Below are 21,390 nucleotides of genomic sequence, written 5' to 3'. Positions count from 1 at the left end.
AAATACGTTTCAATGATTTAAGTATTTCAAGTTACATCGATTTCACAAAATACACGGAAGGCAAATGATATGATCGATTATAAATATCGTTTATATGATGGTACGTCAACTTTTTTTTATTTCGAAATGTTGAGAAATTGCCTTTCAGTTTTGCTGAGGGAGCTACCATTTGATTTTTATGGGGGGCTAGGATGAAAAATTTTGTCCTGCATTTTTTTTTTAGTTGTAATCTCTGTCCTGCCTTTTTATTTTTCACTCTATTCGGTCCTGCCTTTTTTTTTTATTAGTTTATCCTGACTTTTTTTTTTTGCCAAGTTGCTCATCCTGCCTTTTTCTTTACTCAAAACTCCTGTCCTGCCTTTTTTTTTTACTCAAAACTCCTGTCCTGCCTTTTTTTCAAATTTCATCCTAGGCCCCCCTTCCATAAAAATCAAATGGTAGGCTCCCTAAGTTCACGTGGGAAAATAAGGTATTTCTGTCCTCCCAATAATAAACCTATAGGTATTTTTTAGTAACTTTTAAAATGTAGAAACGGTTTCGGCTGGTTGTATACTTGATACAGTGTACGGAAAATAGTTAACATGAAATCACTGACAAATAAGTTTGTTTGTACCTATCAAAAACTAAATCTTTGTCCCAAAAATTTCCACATGAGTAGAGAACAAGCCATAGTAGTTGGAAACGTCACAAAAATTAGTTGCCGTAAGTATGTTTAAATCAAAATTTCAAAATGATATGCTCGTTATATTATCAGATTTAAACATAATGTGATACTCATCAAGGTAAAATGTGCTTTTGATCGATCTGTTCACGTGAGTAGGCTGATCTGGTTCAATTTTCCTAGAGTTATATCAATTTTGACTCAGAAAGTTAGACCCTAACCAGTATGCAACTTATCTGGCGTGGTCTGTTGGATAAATTGAGCGTTTATACATGAGTCTGTTGTTGTTGTGAGTCTGTAAACTCATTGATATCCGTTTAAATTTGCAATCAGAAAATGAAATGAGCATCAAAGATGCAATAGCCGAGTTGCAACTCCAATTTGATTATCAATATATTAAAGGGGCACTAGCTGTCAAATTAATGTTCACCGATTTGACTCAAATTCTCATATTTGATTTATAACCATGTAAAACATTCATCTAAATTATAAAAAGTCTAAAATAAAGAATTTACAGCATGGGTTCGATAAGATACGTAGCTTCGTTTCGTGTGTATTTTAGTCTTGACGCCATCTAATTAACTATCAAGTTGACCTCCGAAGGCCTTCGATGGTCATATATTAAGCAATACAAACATAAAAATAGATATAAATAGAAAACGAACTCGTGGAATTGGATTTTTCTAGGTCTGTTTAATTTCATATTATGTATTAAATATAATATATGTTTATCATAGTTTTTACCGGTATAAGAATAATTTTTAGTGGATCGAATCAGTCAATCAAATGATTTACCTTTGGCTTCGTTTTACTTTCAATGTTGATATTCTTTTCCTTTAAATAACTCAACACGCACAATGCATGCGTTATCCATCTCTAGCTAAGGGGTTAAATTGATGTCTCGTTCACACGTACATTTAATTCGAATCGAATGCGAATCGAATTCGCTAATCGCGTTCACACACTCTTCTTTTTTTAATTCGAATCGAATTCGAATCGGCTTATTCGCATTATCCAATTCGTATTAGAAATGCGTTTTCGTTAGATCTAATGCGAATTAGTTAATTAGTCATTATTTCTAGATTCTTTAAAATAAAAAACGTAAAAATAATAATTCGTGTCCGCGAAAATAACAAAGGCGGAAACCATAATGACGTCATGTTGGTCATGACGTCATATTCATATTGACATCATATGCGTATATGCCGTATATGCCGACAAGTCCGAAATGTCCAACAATAATTTCCAAAGGGATAATACGGAAGCCGATAAAAAAAACATAGCATGTCGTAATTACGACATAGCATGTCGTAATAACGACATAACTATGTCGTAATTTCGACATAGCATGTCGTAAAAACGACATCACTATGTCGTAATAACGACATCGCTATGTCGTAATAACGACATCCTTATGTCGTTATAATGACATCGCTATATATATATAAAATAGTATGTATAATGATTGACAAGAGATTATATGACACAGAAATTAACAACTATAGGACATCATAATGCCTTCAAAAATGAGAAAAGCCCCCACATAGTCAGCTATAAAAGGCCCCGAAATGACAAATGTTAAACAATTTAATTCAAACGAGAAAACTAACGGCTTTATTAATGTACGAAAAATGAAAAAAAAAAACAAATATGTTACACAGCAACAAACGACAACCACTGAATTACTGGCTCCTGATCGCTATGTCATAATTACGACAACCTTAGCGTTGTCACTTTTTGAGGCGATAGAAAATTCAAAATGGTCGTCAGTGAGGGCAAAGTTTGAAGCGTAAACATATTCATCTTTTTTTGGAGAATAATGAACACTAAATGCAATCAAGCTTAATTAAAGCTATTTACTTGCACATACTAGAACTTTATTTTATAATCAAGTCAAATGAGACCTAGTTGCACAGGGGAGCGATTCGGGCTTCTTGGAGCCTCTAGTTATGTTTGGCATGTACAGATTCGTGTAAAATATGACTGCATTTCCATTGCAGATTCTGAAGAAGATGAATTTTAAGCTTTTCCAAATAAAGACTGTTAAACTTTGGACTCCCTAGTCCTCAGACCCATGGACCTCTGTACCTTCATTTGTACACAATGGCCTACTGATGCTTGATGCAAATTATAACTGCATTGCTACTGTTGGTTCTTTATGAGATTCTTACAGCGTCCTCCCCATTGAAGCCTGTATTAAACTTTGGACCCCAAGTTCTTTAAACCAATGTTCCCCAGGACAACTATTCCTACAAACTTAGTGGAGGGTTGGGATCCCGCTAACATGTTTAACCCCGCCACATTCTGTATGTATGTGCCTGTCCCAAGTCAGGAGCCTGTAATTCAGTAGTTGTTGCTTGTTGATGTGTTACATATTTGTTTTTCGTTTATTTTTTGTACAAACTAGGCCGTTAGTTTTCTCGTTTGAACTGTTTTACATTTCTTATTTCGGAGCCTTTTATAGCTGACTATGTGTTATGGGCTTTGCTCATTGTTGAAGGCTGTACGGTGACATATAGTTGTTAATTTCTGTGGTATTTGGTTTCTTGTGGCAATCATACCACATCTTCTTTTTTTATATTTAATCCTCATCATATAAGGATCATCTATTCTCTAAGATTGATCCAATATGGCCTGTAGTTCTTAATGAGAAGATTTTCAAAGCTTTTTCCATTGGAGCCTATGTTAAACTTTAGACCCCTAATAATCGAGCCTAATTGGTCCCCTGATCTTCACCTATCACCTAAGGAACTTGTGTCTCGTACTCGAAGTGGTATGCGAGCGATTGCTATCGTTTGTTGTCCGTCGTCGTCTGTCGTAAGCGTGTTTTAAAAATCTCATTTGAAACTACTGTACAAAATTCTTTAAAAGTTAGTTTGATTTTTCCTTGTTAAATGTTCCCTTCACAAAAGGCGTGCTTTGATTTTTGACTCCTTAAAAACACAGCCGCTGTTATTAACTTGAAAATATAGGACAGAAATACAGATCAAACACACGCAAGACCATATATCACAGAGAAACGCACAAACATATAATATACTACAGTGTAGTAATAGTCGCAAAACATGTAACCTGCAGAACAACAGCGAACATAGTTCATCAACGACAAACACCACAGGATATAAAAAACAGTTAAGCGCTTACGTAACTTACATGCAATCTCGAACTGTATGAAATTATTTCCAAAATACTATACAAAAAGACCACATAGCGAAATAGCAGATTTTTACCTCGCCTGCGATGAACGTCATAAATAGCGAAACTTTAGGAATTGATTTTGCGGCGACGGCGGTTAAATTTTTATCAACATTTTGTGATTTTTGTAATCTTTAATAAAAATTTAACGGTAAATACAGACGACGACGGACGACAAGCGATTGCAATAGCACACATAATCCTTCTGGTACTTAACACATCTTCTTGATGTGATCTACATAAATGCCAAATATAAATATAGAGGCTCCAACAAGCCTGAATCATTCACCATTTCAATGGGTCCCATTAGACTTGATTATGAAATAAAGTTCTATTATGTGCAGACATATAGCGTAACTAACTTTAATATTAATTAAGCTTGATTAAATTCAGTATTTATCATTCTCAAAAATGAATATGTTTACGATAGGGTTTTGATACAAACTTTGCCCTCACTGGCGGCCATTTTTAACTTCGGATCAGCTCAAACGTAAAAACTCTTTTTAAGGACCTGGATACTATTTACAAATTGTATATTTATACTAAGTTTAAGCTCAGTCATTTCAGCGATCTTGAGAAGCAGATTTTGAACATTGATTTTTTCAAAGTCCCTTGGCGGTCATGTGTTTTAACCAATGTGTAACTAAGTAATAACACTTGAATAGGACCTTATAGTGCACACGTATATCAAGTTTGATTCAATTCTGATAAGTAGTTCTTAAAATAAAGATGAAAATGTTGTTTCCCATAGTGTTTCGATGCTCACAAAGTAGCAATGTTAAGGTTGTTGTTATAGATGATATAGATGATATGTCGTAATTACGATATAGCGATGTCGTTATTTCCACATAATATGTCGTTATTACGACATAGCGATGTCATTATTTCCACATTATATGTCGTTATTACGACTTAGCGATGTCGTTATTTCCACATAATATGTCGTTATTACGACATAGCGATGTCGTTATTACGACATAGCGATGTCGTTATTTCCACATAATATGTCGTTATTACGACATACTATGTCGTAATTACGAAATACATTTTTTTTTTGAATGACCCTTATCGGCTTCCGTAGGATAACACTTGGTCGTTAATGGAGACATTCTGTCTTATCAAGTGTTGCGGATGATGCTATTGAGGCTGAGTTATCTGGGACTCACAGAAACCGACACGTTTACGAAAAAAAAAATCGTATAAAATGAAGGAGCATGGATTGTGCAAAATAACAGGAAAAAAATGTTCTTTTAAAAAAAAGAAAAATCCTAGTCCTGTTATTGAAATGAGAAGGAAAAATGATTCCGATAAATGTCATATCAGATCAAGAGAGCAAGTTTGGAGATGTTATTTGCTTTAAAATGGTTGTTTTGTTTTAAATTACAATTAATTAATTGATAATGCGAATTAAAGTTAACTTCGTTCGGACAGGAAAGCGAATTTGACGCGCATTGCAATTCGTATTTGAATTTACGTTCTGACGAAAAACGTTTCGAATGCGAATTAAACTAATTCGAATTAGTTAATGCGAATCGAATTCGAATTACGTGTGAACGCAGCATGAAGCTCACATGAATACGGATTCAATAACGTCGAATTTTTCACTTGCAAGTGAATAATTCATCATCAATGGTTCTTAGCTTTATTTGACAAAATTGAACCATACTGGCTGCTAAAAGCGAATTATTATTTCACTATTTCACCTTCGTTAATGATTGAACCAAAAAGAATCATACTTTAGATTTTTTTTTTTTATATATCTCGTAGAAAGTGCCCCTTTCATATACCAAACTTAAATGTATTTTAAAGTATCAACTTTTTATCACAAAATATTTCGTAAAAAAAACTCTTTTGGCTACACGTTTGTTTTGGCAGATGTTCTCTCTTCTCGATTCAGTGGTCTAGGGGCATAAGCCAACTAAATTTGGTGTAAAAAAACCGATTTGAAATTGATCATCAATCATATCAATATAAAAAGCGTCAATATCTATGCTATCACCCTTGTATTAACTCCGTAACTCATTTAAATCCCTTGTGGAACCTCATTGTTTATCGAATGCACCGTTTTCTATTGTAGAAAACATTTTATTACTATTATCATGCAATTCAACGTGAGGAGTAAGCTACAGAGATATATCTAATGTAAATTTAAGGCAGACGATGCTAATTAGTTAACTTTAACATGCGTTTTTATATTAGATTTATGTTTTTTTTATGTACTATGTATAAACAGCAGCTCCCGTTTCGTACGAGTCGATTCGTCAAGTTACGCCTTCGTACGTTCGTTCGTCAATATCCTGGTCATCTCTAATAAGAGCATTCCCGATTAGGTAAATGCAATACTCTAGTTCAGGGAAAGCTTGTTCGCGACCTAGAATTCTGAGTGGGCCAAGCGTTTAATTAAAATTCATGCGAGAATATGCGAGATTTGGATGAACTGGGGGCAAAGTCATTTGGTACAAATCAATATTCGATGTTAAGGATGTCCGCCGCTTTCCCGTTTACCTGTGAAGTCGTTGAGTGTCATCTGTTTTTTTGTTTATGTTTATGTTTAATAAAGTAAAAAAAATATTGTGTAGAATTTCGAGACCTAGTGTTTGAAAATTAAGGGAGAAAATTGGGAAAGAAATTTGAAGGAAACTTGAAATTTACCTTGCAAATAATCAAAACGAAATGTTTGATAAAAAAGGAACGAGGGCCTATAAGTCCCTGGAAGCTTCCAAGAACTTCGAGGAAGTTTATGTGCAAAAACATCATCTTTGGAGATTGAGAATAATTTCCTGATTCATGCTGACGTAATGGCATTAATTGCTAAAACAGTATATCATTCAACAGTGACACTGCATAATTTATTCTCTTTGGCTTGTGTCGGTCGGATATAGATAAACAATTTAAACCATATGATTGTCATGTAAAACGGAGCTTTTTGAAAAGTTGTTTCTTGTCACAACACAACTTGAAGCTAGTCGATATCATGAATGATATTATGCGAAGTATTCAATAAACTATAACCATGGCTTCATAAATGTTATGTTTTCAATATTGTATAAATAGTCTGATCGTTTAACCTTGGAATAATATATACGTTCCTTGTTCAACCCATAATAAAAAAAGTTCCCTTAAAAACAAACTGCTATGTACAGTTCGTCGTATGGAATTAAACTCTTAGCAAATAAGCCACACCCACTAATAAGCTATACAATGTCTTTACTCGGACTGTTGCATTTTGTACAAACAAGTGAAAAGTCCAGCGCAATGTAGAACAAAACAGTTTCAACATTCATATATCATTATCATGATCTTGACCTGCATGGATATGCATTTAACTTGCAACTGGACGATTAAACAAAACGGTTATTGATGACTGTATGAACAACTTTAACCTTAGACAAAACCTGAATTTAACTGTTAAGGAAAAACGAAGTCCATTTAGAAATAAAATACGGAAAAATGAAAATAAATATTTGCAAAATTTTGTCCTGGATTCTGTATTTTGGTCATAAAGAAGCTTCTGTCCCAATTTCTCGAAATTCCATTATTTTTGACAAAGATTTTGATGTAAAACAAAGCTTTAACCACAGATTGAACCTAAATGCTGACGCAGCCGGCGTTAACGCTGACGACGGAATCTAGGATCGCCAAGTCTCGCTTTCGCGAAATAAATTTCTCAAGCTTGACAAAAAGAAGGATGTATGTCAAAAGATCCAAGTAGGCAGTTATTTCACTCATAAATCTTGAAGATCTCCTTGCTTTCGACAAGACGACAATCATTGGTTTTTTTTTTTGTCTAGGGGGAGGGGGGGGGGGTACTTTTTTCTAAATTAATTGTAATATAACAATATTTTTTTTCACATTTATTATCATTTTTCTACCTATTAACGTGAATTTTCTGACACAAAAATAAATATACAACAGAACTGTTCTTTAAAAGTATGTAATCAAATGCCAAACTAAATATATATATATGTGAAAATTTTCTTTCTGAAGATATAAAAAATATATAAAGTATCTTTTATTCTGTTTAAGATCTTATAAAATCTCATTGAAATTAATTAGATATTCTGCATACTTTATTATGTATGCTTCACGATAAGGGAGCTACCATTTGATTTTTATGGGGGGGCTAGGATGAAAAATTTTGTCCTGCATTTTTTTTTAGTTGTAATCTCTGTCCTGCCTTTTTATTTTTCACTCTATTCGGTCCTGCCTTTTTTTTTTAGTTCATCCTGACTTTTTTTTACATAAATTGTCATCCTGCCTTTTTTTTTACTCAAAACTCCTGTCCTGCCTATTTTTTTTAAATTTCATCCTAGCCCCCTCCCCCCCCCCCCCACCCCCACCCCCACCCCCACCCCCCTCCCCACCCCCCATGAAAATCAAATGATAGCTCCCTAAGACAAGATAAAATGCCGAACGACCCAGATCCCCCTCCTTTCAAAATTGTCAATATCTGATGAATTTGAATTAAGCACGATACCTTTATGTAAATTTAATACACTCATGCAATCAGGGCTAGTATTTTGAACATATGTTTGAACGGTATAACTGTCAGAACATGATTATAATTATTAAGAGTATATTAATTTTGTCCAACTGTCGCCTGGTGAGATACATAGTTTAAAGTAAAACTTCATGATACCATATGGCCTAGGTGTTGATTGACTTTTATTTTTGTGACCTAAGATATGGTAATGAAATAGCACCCGTAACTTGTTGAATATATCTGCTAAGTGAACATCACGTCATGAATCTGTCCATTTTTGCGTGAAGGTGACACGCAAAGTCAGGTGACATATCAAACCGTTTCTTTTGTAATTAAGATTAATTAACATATAACAGTCAACATAGTCTGTTTTAATCTGTCAGTGTAATCAATCACTTTTCATAAATATATATATAATCTGATTACAGTAATAATGATGCCGATCTGATAAATCAATAAACTGATAATGCCCCCAGTTCATCAAATCTCGTATCTAATCAGTCGATAACGCAAAATCACGACCGATCTTGCACATGCGCATTGTTTCCCTGAACTAGAGTATTGATAAATGTCTCTGCACATTTAAATATTCAAGGTTACCGATAATAATTTATAATAGTACATTTTTTGGTTTATACGCTCGTTTTCGGAGGCCATTTTTATTTATAATATTATTCAATTGAAAGTAATTCAGTATTTCATTGTTACAACAAAATATGCACCTAGTATTTATAAGAGATAAAACAAAATATACCACGGCGATTCAGGTATTTGCCACCATATTCCTCCCCCAAATATTTATTTTTCTGTCTCAAACTCTCACTTCTCTTTTATCATCCATACGAGATGTTGTTCACACCTGATACGGTGAACCCTTGCGGTAAAATACACTCCAGTGAAGATCAGAAGATCAGAATTACATAATGCTAATCTTTTGATTATTGTGAATTTAACCACGCCTTTACCAGGTAGTGTGAGAGTTACTGAGTATAATACACATTCAGTGACATTGTATTTACACAGTACTAGCGGGAAATGTTTGCTAGACTGAATTAAAAGTGAGAAAACATCACGGGTAGTAACCTCGTCATATCGAGAAGCGTTTAGTACAGTGATTTTGTCATAGTTTGGTTAAAATGAACATGGTTGTGCTAAGTTTCTTCTCCGAACGATTGCCTCAGTTCTATTCAAACGAGCAAATAAAAAGCAAATAAGATGTTTTAATTTGCATTGTTAGTCAAACGATCTACATTGGAATTGTTGTTTTCTAGAAACTAACGCAGAATAAGCAAACTATCGAAATATCTATGGTTTGGTTAAGTTATGACATGGTTAGGTTAAGTGTCTAGAAATTCGTCATGGTTTTGATCAAGTTTGTCATGGTTTAGATCCAAATTAATATATATCTGTTTCAGCTCAATATTGATAATTTGTTTAAAAACGCTTGTAATTAAACGAAGTTACACAAATTACGAACTGACTAAGAAGAAAAAAAGCCTTTTAAACCAAAATTAGATGCTGTAATTGGCAAAGCGTACATTAAACAATTTAACTGTTCGTGACTTGTCTTTGTATGCAAATCGTACTACTACGAGTGTCTTGTAAAAGAATTAGGAATAAATTAGCACTCATGTAATCCCACATACAAAAACATCATTTGACATTAGGATGAGATTTGGTGATTCAAAGTCCTTAATAACTTCAATGAACATTACTATGGGCAGCAAATCGGAGGACTTACCTTGTTTGTATTGGATACCTAAGCTTCACAAAATTTCATACAAACAGCCGTTTATCGCCAGCTCATCTGCATGTTCGACGAAAGAATTGTCCAATAGATTGACAAAGATTCTTTCCGCAATGAAAGATGGTTTTCAGAAATACCGTGAAACAATTTACTGGCGTAGTGGTATTAACCATGTATGGATTTTAAAAAAAACTTTTAAAGAACTTCTGAATAAATGTAAATATCGATCTATTAGTTCTATCAAAACGTTTAATTTTTCACACCTGTGTACCACCATTCCCTATGTGTAATTGAAAAATCGTCTAAAAGAAATAATTCAAATCAACAATGCTTTTCAACATAAAAATGGTAGCGCACGCTATACATTTATTACTTTTGGATACCATACGGCATATTTTGTTAAGAAGTGAACAAAAAAATAAAACATGCTACACAGAGGAACAAGTGACCAGTATGCTGGAGTTTCTTATTGACAAAATTTTTGTTGAATTTGGAGGTAGACTTTGTCACAAAATTGTCGGTATTTGCGGCAGCGACCTCTTCTTATTTTCATATTAGTCGGAGTTTCTTCAGACATTTGTACAAAACAAGAAGATCAATGAAGCCAGGTCATTTAATTTCACATTCATATATATATTGTTCTTTCCATTAACAATCCTGACTTTTCTGATTGAATTCCATTAATACATCCCCCAGAACTAAATATTAAAGGAACAACAGACACGGCTTCCTCTGCCTCATTTTTAGACTTATACCTCGAATTTGACATGAGCGGTCATCTTTGTACCAGAATCTATGACAAACGAGACGATTTTAATTTTAAAATTATCAGTTTCTCCAACCTTAGTAACAATATACCATTTACTTCTCCTGCATATGGGATATACATTTCCCAACTCATTCGATATTCAAGAGCTTGCAGATGCTACTCGGACTTTGTAAACCGTCAACAGTGTCTGAGCAGAAAGTTGATGAACCAGGGGTATGTCAAAGAACGTCTCGTCCCTTTTCCAAAAAAAGTTCATCGGAAGACCTTGTGGGTAAATATTACTTTTCAACTTCACAAATAATAAAAGATGGTCTTTAAGTATAGATTCTAAGTACTGACATTGTTTGTCACCTTAATGACGTGTTATGGTACTCTTTTATTTGTCGTTGTGAAATACTTTTAACTGTTTAGTCTATTTTTGGCCCAATCCATTTGACGTGGTTCGGTACTTATATATCCCGTCATTGTGTTATTGTGCTATGGTAAATTTTTGCATTCTTGTTTTTCGTTTTTGCTTATGTGCTTTGTCTATATGCCTTTTCGTTTTTCTTTGTTGAAATATTTGTTTTGTTTTTATAGTGACTAAGAGTATAACACAATGATGACTGCTGTACCCTTATGTTTTGACATTTTTATCTATTATGTCTGTTTGTTATGTTCACACATCGTCGTCAATATAATGGAATTTTATGCGACTGTCATACATGTGAGAGGTTAAGCTGGCTATAAAACCAGGTCTAATCCACCATTTTCTACAGAAAAAATTCCTGTACCAAGTCAGGAATATGACAGTTGTTATCCATTCGTTTGATGTGTTTCAGTTTCTGATTTTGCCATTTGATTAGTGGCTTTCCGTTGTAGAATTTTCCTCAAAGTCCCGTATTTTTGTTATTTTGCTTTTATAATTTAGATAGTCACTGCTCTTTTAAACTTTTGAGATAATAATTACAAAAACAGAAAGCGCTGCTTCTGTTTCACATAGATTATTTTCTCCGTATGTCCATGATTGACTCTGTCGATGATATCGTGAGCGGCATCACTTGTAAAATGTGTAAAAACGTCTACTTAAAAGTTGCAAAACGTATCAGCTAGTCAAAAAGTAATTTTTGTTCTACTTTTTTTTTCTACCAAACTATATATCTGTTGTTTTATTTTGAACCAGTCTATGATGAATTAAAGGAGATGTGGGGTTATACGCCCATGCTATAGTATCCCAACTACAAAACTAACCAAACGATATCAAGAGGACACAATAAGTCTTCAACCATCCACGAAACAAAGAGTTAACGCGTGACATGGACAACAGTTAAAAATTATTTGTTTTATAAACTATTAGTAAAATTAAAATACAAAAAAAAATACACACAAGTTCAGAATTTAAATATATGAAAAATCACAATTCCGAATCAGAATGAAGCCGATTAAATGTCCACTTTTATCAATTATTATTACGAACCGAATAAAAATGATTATGTTTTTGTAATATTGTATAATACATTGGTTTTCTCATTTAATTGTTTTTTACATATAATTTTGTCGGAGCCTTTTATAGCTTGCTAAAAGGTATGGATTTTGTTCATTGTTGAAGGCCGTACGACGACATATAGTTGCTTACATCTACGTCATTTTGGTCTCGGGTGGATAGTTATCTCATTGGCAATCAGACCGCATGTATTTAATATATATAATACTACATTGAATGTGCGTATATATGTCCTTTTGTATTCCAAATAAAACGATTTAAAAAAGAGTAATTCAATATATATAATGTCTGTTTATTTTGATCGTTACTCTTCCTTCATTCACGAATAGAATCACATAAGTGAACCATGTTCAACATGAAATAAACCATGACACGAATGAACCAAACTATGACACCGAATATTCTGTAATCTCAAATTGTGTGCACTAGGGGCAGTTTTTCGGGATAATTGACAGCAGTTTTATATCATAACAAAATATGTGATGTAGCAGACAGTTAGCAAACCACTTTTCTTTATGCATTAGAAACAAATCACAACTTTTAAATTTTGACATACGCAAGCATTATTCTGTGTCAAATTTATAACTATATGATACAAATTTTGATGTGCTAACATATTAGCTATAAACAAAGATGCTTACCAGCTTGAATTTGTTGTCATTAGTTCCTTTAACAAACTATTCAAATGTTTATATTTTGACACTGTTTGTCATCAAAAACACAACCATGTTCATCTTAACCAAACTATGACAAAATCACTGTACTAAACGCTTCTCGATATGACGAGTTTACTACCAGTGAACATGCATGCATTTTTATTACATTATCAGTTATATGTGTTTGTTCAACAAAACCGTCGGATAAAACAAACAAGAGGCTGTCAGAGAGAGAGCAAATCGGATTTTCCTGCAGAGGTCAAACCCTGAACAGTTGAGCAAGTATAGACACAACATTTAACCTTAAAACAACTCTGAATTTGAATTGTGATTGAATATTTGAAACAGCATGGGGACGTATTATGGTATACCGTAGTCCGTCCGTCCGTCCATCCGTCCGTCCGTCGTCAACAGGTCGGACATTATCTCAAAAATGCTTCAACCAATTTGCATACAACTTTGGTGAATTGTTTATATCTATTGACGTGTGAGCTCCCTTTTGTTTTTTTATAAATTTTAGATTTTACGTTTCCGAGTTATGGTACACAATTTTTTAATCTTTCAAGAACCGTAACTCAATTTTTTAATCTTTTAAGAACCATAACTCCTGATCGGTAAAAGTGAAAATCGTGAATATCAAACTTGACCTCCATTTTTTCATCAGTAACAACATATTAAAATTAAATAAGCACTAGAACACACCCGCGAAATCGCGGGCATTTAGAGCGTGGTTGAAAGTATGTAAACTGCTGTAGGATGAATTTTTGTAAATGATTTTATTGCTGGAGAATTTCAGGAAAGGTATCAAAAGTATCTTAAACATGAACTGATGTCAATATAACATTTTGAATTTTTCACCAGTTGAAAATATAAGATGTAAATCTAAAGAATGTCAACGCAAAAGTCAACTATTTGTAGTAACATGAACGCACAATTTTTAGGAGGCGAGTTGGTTTGTCACCATGCTTTTTGTTTCGTTATGCAGAAGACAGAATAATCGATATGTTAACCTTTTCAATTTTAGTCACTCGAAACGGATTCAACTAATGAAATCAGATTATTATGTGAAATTTACAAATAAGATTGGAATTATGAATTGAGCCATGAAATCAGATTATTATGTGATATTTACAAATAAGATTGCAATTATGAATAGAGCCATAATAAAATACTCAATAAACAATGCGATTTGTGCACAATTCGTCATATTTTACTGAAATCTGGAAATGGCGTCAGACTTAATAACGTGTTGACTTTTAAGAAAGCTAATTGATTCTAATATGGGGTGCTTATTACGTCAAATGAATAGAGCCATAATAAAATACTCAATAAACCACAACCACTATAAATCGACGACGTCACAATGCGATTTGTAAACAAAAACGCCATATTCTACTGAAATGGCGTCAGAGTTTTCAGTGGGAAACTTTACCAAATTGGAATCAAAATAATTCATGCATTCCATAGAATTGTTTTCATTTTCACATTGCCTGGGTCATTATATTCGTTAATTTTATCCCTTGCTTACGCTAGGAATAAAATTTCAATAAAACGACCCAGGCAAAGTGAAAATTTTCAACAAATCTATGGCTTGCATGAATCATTTCTTTTAAAATGAAACATGATTATATACCGGTTCCAGGGGTCCCAAGAAATTGTATTTTTATCGCTTCCAGTGACCAAAGGAATGTTTGATACCGGTTCCTGTAGCTCAGGTACCCAAAACATTGTATGTGATCAAGTAAGGAATTAAGGGTTGTTTGTAAATTTAATAGTAAATGCAACGACATGACTGGAAACGCCATTTTTCAATCTTTCAAGAATCATAACTCCTGAACAGGAAAAGTGAAAATCGCCATTATTAAACTTGACCTCCATTTTGTCATCAGTAACAACATATTAATATTTTAAAAGCTTTGGTTGAACGGTTCATGAGTAAATGCACGGACAACATTTGGTTGCCACCCGCCCGCCCGCCGTACATCCCCAAATCAATAATCGATATTTTCGTCGAAAATCCAGTTAAAAATCGCAAAAATATTTTATTGTATGATTTACTTTTATTACTATAATCATATCAGGAATCCATAAAATATAAATCGTACATTTCAATTTAAAAAGTTGCACGGCTGATCACTTTAATTTCTTAATTATTAGTTGGTTAATAGCTACGCAAGATAGTCATCGAGGCGCTTTAAATCGCGTTATTAGATGATTAACGAACAAGACTTAAAATGAGATTTATTTCACTCCCGGCATGCAATTAAAAGTACGTCACAGTTGACAGGAAGTTCGACAAAATAAAATTAATAATTTCCAATGTTCTTCTTTTATTAGTGTTCATAATCAGATAAAAATTGGTGAATATGTTTTTTATGTTATTATGAACAAGATAAGATGATAAGTTAAAAATCGCCAATTTTCCCTTTAACAATAGAACGTGATTAAAACGTTCAGCTGATTTTACAAGTTATCTACGTTCATATCCGTAGATATGGATATTTTAACACCCTGAAGTATCCAAGTACACCCCGAGTCTCAGCCGAAGGGTGTACAGTGTACTGAAGGGTGTTAAAATATCCATATCTACGGATATGAACGTAGATAACGAATTTATCCCCGGTCTTAGTCTAAATCTGGCGAATTTTAGAGAAATTCGACCACAAAGTTCAACGTGAAAGCAACGTTTTTTTTTATTTTTTAAATATCTTTTATTAAAATTTTAGAATTTGACATATTTTTAACGGGATGTAGGGTACTACCCTATAGGTAAACAAATATAAGACGTTTTTAATCTAGAGACAGAGAAACTGAAATGGGTCGAATTTGGCGCTCAATGTTGTGAGAGTTACATCATAGACGGGTTGACGTCAACGTGGGTCATTTGCATAGCTAGGTCAGTAGTCCCATTCATTGACAATGTGGCAGCATAGTGATGGATTTACTTAAATAAGTGCAAATAATCGACATAATAAGATAAAATTGTTAGTGGATTAAGTATCTAATTATACAGACATCATGGATAATCTACAGAATTCGATATTTCATAAGGAACGACCATGGAACTAAGAAAAACGCGCGTCAAGTTCCCCGATGTAATGGATAGCAACATCCGGGGATATGGGTTAGCAACACCCAGGGGCTATGGGTTTTGTAACGACGTGCGCTAACCAATCAAAATCATAGAAATATACTAAGCCGGGGATAATTACACACCTCCCTGTAGTGTTGTGAACCACATTAAACTAATGAAAATACTGCTAAAGGACTGACATCAGCTTTTTAAACACTAGTCTTGTATTGATAAAAATGCTTACAATGATTTGGGACCTTCTGTGCCAATTTCTTTACAAAGTCGTTTTCCGCTTTGGTTTCGATTTCTACAAGGTGTGCGTCTTTCCTTTCGCATGCCGCCTGTAAATGAAATGTTGTTCAATTCTATTGCTTTGATGCTGATCTTAAATTTAAATATTTAAAAATAGCAGCTTGTAAACTTAAAGACAAATCCTTCTATTCCGATCTACCAATAAGATATCCTTTAAATTTTCCTTTCGCTTTAGGCTAAGTAAAAGCTATAAAATTGGCTAATGAAAAAAATAGGGTCACCAACCTAGTTTTCAATTTAAAAAAAACGCCATCTTTTCATAGATTGTAATCGGAACTTGTAGTAACTGACAGTTTAATATTTTATAAAAAGTCTGAACCACATAAATTTTTTTTTTTTTGTTAACCTTGTAATAAAAAAATTCCAGTTGCCATTCCCCAGCCTCCTGCAAGTATTCGCTAACTCGCTGCAGACTTGCAGCGAACACAGAGTCTGTATTTGCGCATGTTAATTGTTTGCTGCAAATGTGCTGCAGGTCTGCTGCAAACAGTTTACCAATCCAATGAGTGTTTACTGCATACCTGCTGCAAACATATTTATGCAAATTAATATTTCTCCTGTGTGTTTGCTGCAGACCATCGGCAAACATTTATATGCACATTAATCTTTCTCCTGCGTGTTTGCGGCAAACTTGCAGGAAATACATACATTATACAATTAACCAAAATGAATGTTGTGTACACATGACATTATCTATATTACACAGCCAGTGTGAATTCTGAAAAAGTTAAGTTACAATACATACAATAATTCAAATACTTCATCATTTGAAAAATTATCATAGCATAAGTAAATACCTTTTAAGACATAAGGCAAAAAAAAATACATGTGTAAATGATCAGGTGTTTCCACTAACGTGCTGAAAAAATAGGGTAGGTAGGTTGGCAATATCATTTTATTTTACCAACATTTTTTAGCTGGTTACTACTAAGGAATCAGTCTGACTTTAACAGTGCTTGTTCCAAAATGGCATGAAAAGTGTTAGGGTAGGCACTAAAAATTAGGGTAGGTAGGGTTAGCGGAAACACATCTATTATTTTGTTCGGCTTTGTATTTAAAGTTTTGTTGTTGTTGAACTTGAATCGCTCAAATGAATTGAATATCTAAAGTACAAAAGAAGGGTGTATTTAATTGAAATGCATTTTGTGCATACACTATTACAGCTAGCAAGTATTTGTCTAGGGGACGAATTTCATAAGTTACTAACCCGATTAATTCAGTCCCTCCCCGTAATCGACTTCTCCTACTTGCGAGGTTAATTGAGTAATCGTAGATCGGTGGAATATAACGACTGAATTATTCGGGTTATAAGTTTATAGGATTATGGGGAATTTCTACTTACAAAGACGTTACGCACGATATTGCGTCTCAATTGGTAACGTTCGTCAAAATTTGACGTTTTATGCCAGTAATCGAGGATACTTTGTTCGTTTTGTCGGTAATCTTTTTTGATCGATATGGATACTTCTAAGTCTTGAATATGCATGAAATACTTCCTACTGGAAGTTACGCAAGCTAAAAACAGTACAAAATATGTATTTGGGTGAGATAATAGTGCCTATAGAATGTAATATATACATTGTTCCCCCATTAAATCTGAGCTGAGAACAGGGAGGAGGGAGGCAGCTACTCATTTTGCTTTAATAAAGAAGTCTTGGTGTTTTGTCGTGTTTTTGTTTTTTATTTTATTTGGGGGGGGGGGGGGGGGGGGGGGGGGGGGGGGGGGGGAGGTGGCGGGGGAGTTGATGAAAAGTGAAAGGGTCTTACTAAAAAAGTTAAATATGGAAAAAAAATATTCAACACTACTATTTTTCATAACTGAACAATTCGATTAAGAAAGAAAATAATTGCGTGAAAAAATAATTATATTCATCTGATATGTTTACAAGCTTTGTATAATATCGAGGTGTAACTCTTCAGGTACAACAATTTTACTGTCACTTTCAAGTTCAGCACAAATGAATCGTATTGCACAGGAATAGCAAATCGCAGTTTTACGCTTCACAAGTTTGAAAATTAACGGTTGATTTTTTATCCTCTCGTAATACAGTCCTTTCACAACTTTGGAACCTCGGTTAAACGAACAACCCCAGTCATCTGAAATATTTTTTTTTATAATGTGAGGTCTTTTTGACACTTTTAAAAGATAATACTCATAATCAGTATCGTCTGCCAAAACCGCAATTATCATGTCCTTTTCAACAATGTCTTCAATTATATTATCATTTGTATTGCAATGGTCATCATTTTTTTCGGAATTCGAGTTATCATTTTGAATCATTTTCACTCTTTTGGAATTTCCTATCAATTGCGTTTTCTCACACTCGTTTATTGCTCCATTTAAACAGTTATCACAATTATAACACGATAAGTCGCGGACAAGAAGATCTGTAGAATAATTTGTTGATATGATTTGGTGTATCTTGCGATTTTGATCCACGGGTTTAAAGTTTATATTATGGAGACGAGGAATTTCAGCAATGTATTTGAATAGCCGTTTTTTATATATTCCACTCTGTGGATTCTGGAGATTTTTCTGAGCAAAATCATAAAGGTCACGCGCCGTCTGAATTTTAGTTTTACCCCGGAGCACGGCGGAGTCCGCTTGATTCTTTAGAAAACCACCGGCAGCATCGTGTGGGCCTTTGCCATGCGAGGTTTCAAAATAGTTTCTAATTAAAACGTCGTACCCTAGATCCGATCTATGTGTACAAACATCGCCCATACAGTTTCGGCTTTTATACTGAGCACTGCAACCGTCGGTAAATTCATGCATAATCTTAATTTCAGCAGATATCGATTTCACGTATTTTGAAATGAGAGTTTGGACATATCCAGTATAGTGACGGTCATGATCCAAGTCTGGACTAATGACAAAAAACTGTTCACTAACTATTACCGGTGAATCTAATGTACTGTCGATCCCGTCTACCTCAAGAATAGCATGCCTGCTTAAAATTGTAACGTGTATGCTAACCTCGGTTCTCTGAAAGTATGCTGACTGGATTTCAGTCCGTTCGGAACATCGGTAGTTCTCAGAGAAATCGTGAATACAAACTGCGTGATTGGTTGGAAGATTTTGAACAATATTTCTATACTGTTCACTTTGCCAGTTAGCTCTATTTTGATGAGCTGGAAAAGTTTCGAGTAGTGATTTAAAATGGTTAAACATTTCGCCAGGTTTTGTTTTTTTACTAACTAACATAAGTTTTGTTCTTGTTTTTCTGCCTTTCACGTTTATTTCAGTGTATTCAAATTTTTCCCACTTAATGTCGCGAGCATTTCTAGATATGTCTAGTTCATAGTCGTGGAAGGACAATTTTTCAACTCCACATTCTTTGCAAGACCGATTTAAACACTTTGCGTGCGGTGCAGTCTTATCACATAAAGTGTCAGCACATATGTCATTTAAATGTTCAAAAACTGGTAAGTTCTCTTGGGTCAAGTCCAGATTACTTGCATGCAAATTTTTCCGAAATTCCATACATTTCTTAAAAAGAATTCGAACCTCTATATGCTGCCGACAACAACATGTATTGCGATGTTTTTGTTTGACTGGCATCACGAAAAACGGCTTGTAACTTTCAAACAAACGTTGTGATATTTTAAAATCTGGATATTTCGCTTTGAACTCTAAAAACACTTCAGTTTGCGTTTTTTCGAGCAGGTGTATTTGATGAGAAACATATTCATGAGGCCCTATCCGTGAGCGTTTCACGTCTGTTTTGTTAGAACTTGTGCGCGAAACCATAGGGGATATCCAGAAATCATAAGCCTGTTTTTTTGTTTCATCAGATGTAATGTCAGATCTTGTTTTCCTCTTTGTGAATTCGTAACAAGATTTTTCTGATCTCAAAACAGAAGTGCGAATTCTTTGACCACCAGAAAGTCGCCGCGGCTGCAATCCCAACTTACGCGCTGCTTTGCTTTTTTCTCCTTTTGAAATTTTTTCACCGCTGACAGAAGCCGATATTACATGCATAGCGTTACGTGCATCAGAATTTCTTTTCTGTTTTGTTTCATGTATGAATCCCTTCATATTTTCTAAGACCTTTTCAGAGAGAGATGGACTCTGTCGTTTTAAAGATTGTGTTGCTGTTGGTGAAATACACAGATAGTGTTGTAGTATAGCTTGTTTTTTAATTGGAGATGATGGTAGAGCGTCCTTAAGCCTTTTCAGTGCCCTGCATTTGGCCATCTTATTTTTAAATATTGCATTTCGAATTTCGTCATTTTGATTATTTGTTTGTTTTGCTTTTTGTGTTTTGTCTCGTGATCGACGTTTATATTGATTCTGTTTTACTTTCTTTTCTTTGATTTTCTGCCTTTGATTTCTTTTATATAAAGCGCTTTTGGACACCTCACTTTTCGGACTTCTGATTCGGCTTGCGTTGTATTTGTCTTTATATTTATTGTAACTTTTATTTTTCTGCTCTTTTCTTTTTAGTTTCTTCATCTCTTTATAATATTTAATTCTCTCTGTTCCGGACATAAAATTCTTCTTTTCTGCAATTAATATTTTACCTATTTATTGACAAATTACCATATTTGTTTCATTTTAGGTAATAATTTAATTTCTTTTTGTTAAATACTACTAGTATATATTTTTCCTTTACAGTTGTTATCTTCGTTTCTAACATAGCCGTATAAAGTTATTTCGATACTTGAACAGTTAATAGCGAAATTTATAAGTTTGTTATTCTGTTTTGTCCTCTGATCTTAACATGAAATCGAACCGTACTTGTTACTTGAAAACAATAGATTATCGTTCATATATTATATGATAATACGAAAAGCTTTCAATTTCGATGGCCTAGATGGGTGAGTGGCCTTAGGGGTTCATATAGTGATCACGAGCCTGGCGATTTTAAAATACGCTCGTGGCGAAATTTGTTGGACTCCGATCCTAATTGACAGTTAGTGTCAGTCATCTAACCGAAGGTCGCCTGATGTCCGGCTTCCTCCACCTATTAATAAAGTTCGATAAAAGTCGCTTATAGTGGCGTTCAAC

General features: G+C 34.0%; 1 protein-coding gene across 1 annotated transcript in view; it reads right to left on the bottom strand.

The window, feature by feature from the left end:
* The window catches only part of LOC127703855 (collectin-12-like), a 72,693-nt gene that overhangs the window by 32,857 nt on the left and 18,446 nt on the right, over positions 1-21,390 (bottom strand). The window contains exon 4 of the mRNA XM_052207934.1: positions 16,312-16,408. Coding sequence (XP_052063894.1) covers positions 16,312-16,408 — 97 coding nt within the window. The remainder of the gene's footprint in view (positions 1-16,311; positions 16,409-21,390) is intronic.

This window comes from Mytilus californianus, unplaced genomic scaffold (genome assembly GCF_021869535.1).
Source record: "Mytilus californianus isolate M0D057914Y unplaced genomic scaffold, xbMytCali1.0.p SCAF_52, whole genome shotgun sequence".
Classification (NCBI taxonomy): Eukaryota; Metazoa; Mollusca; class Bivalvia; order Mytilida; family Mytilidae; genus Mytilus; species Mytilus californianus.
Note: the sequence above shows the minus strand (reverse complement) of the source record. Positions and strands in the feature narration are given on the sequence as shown.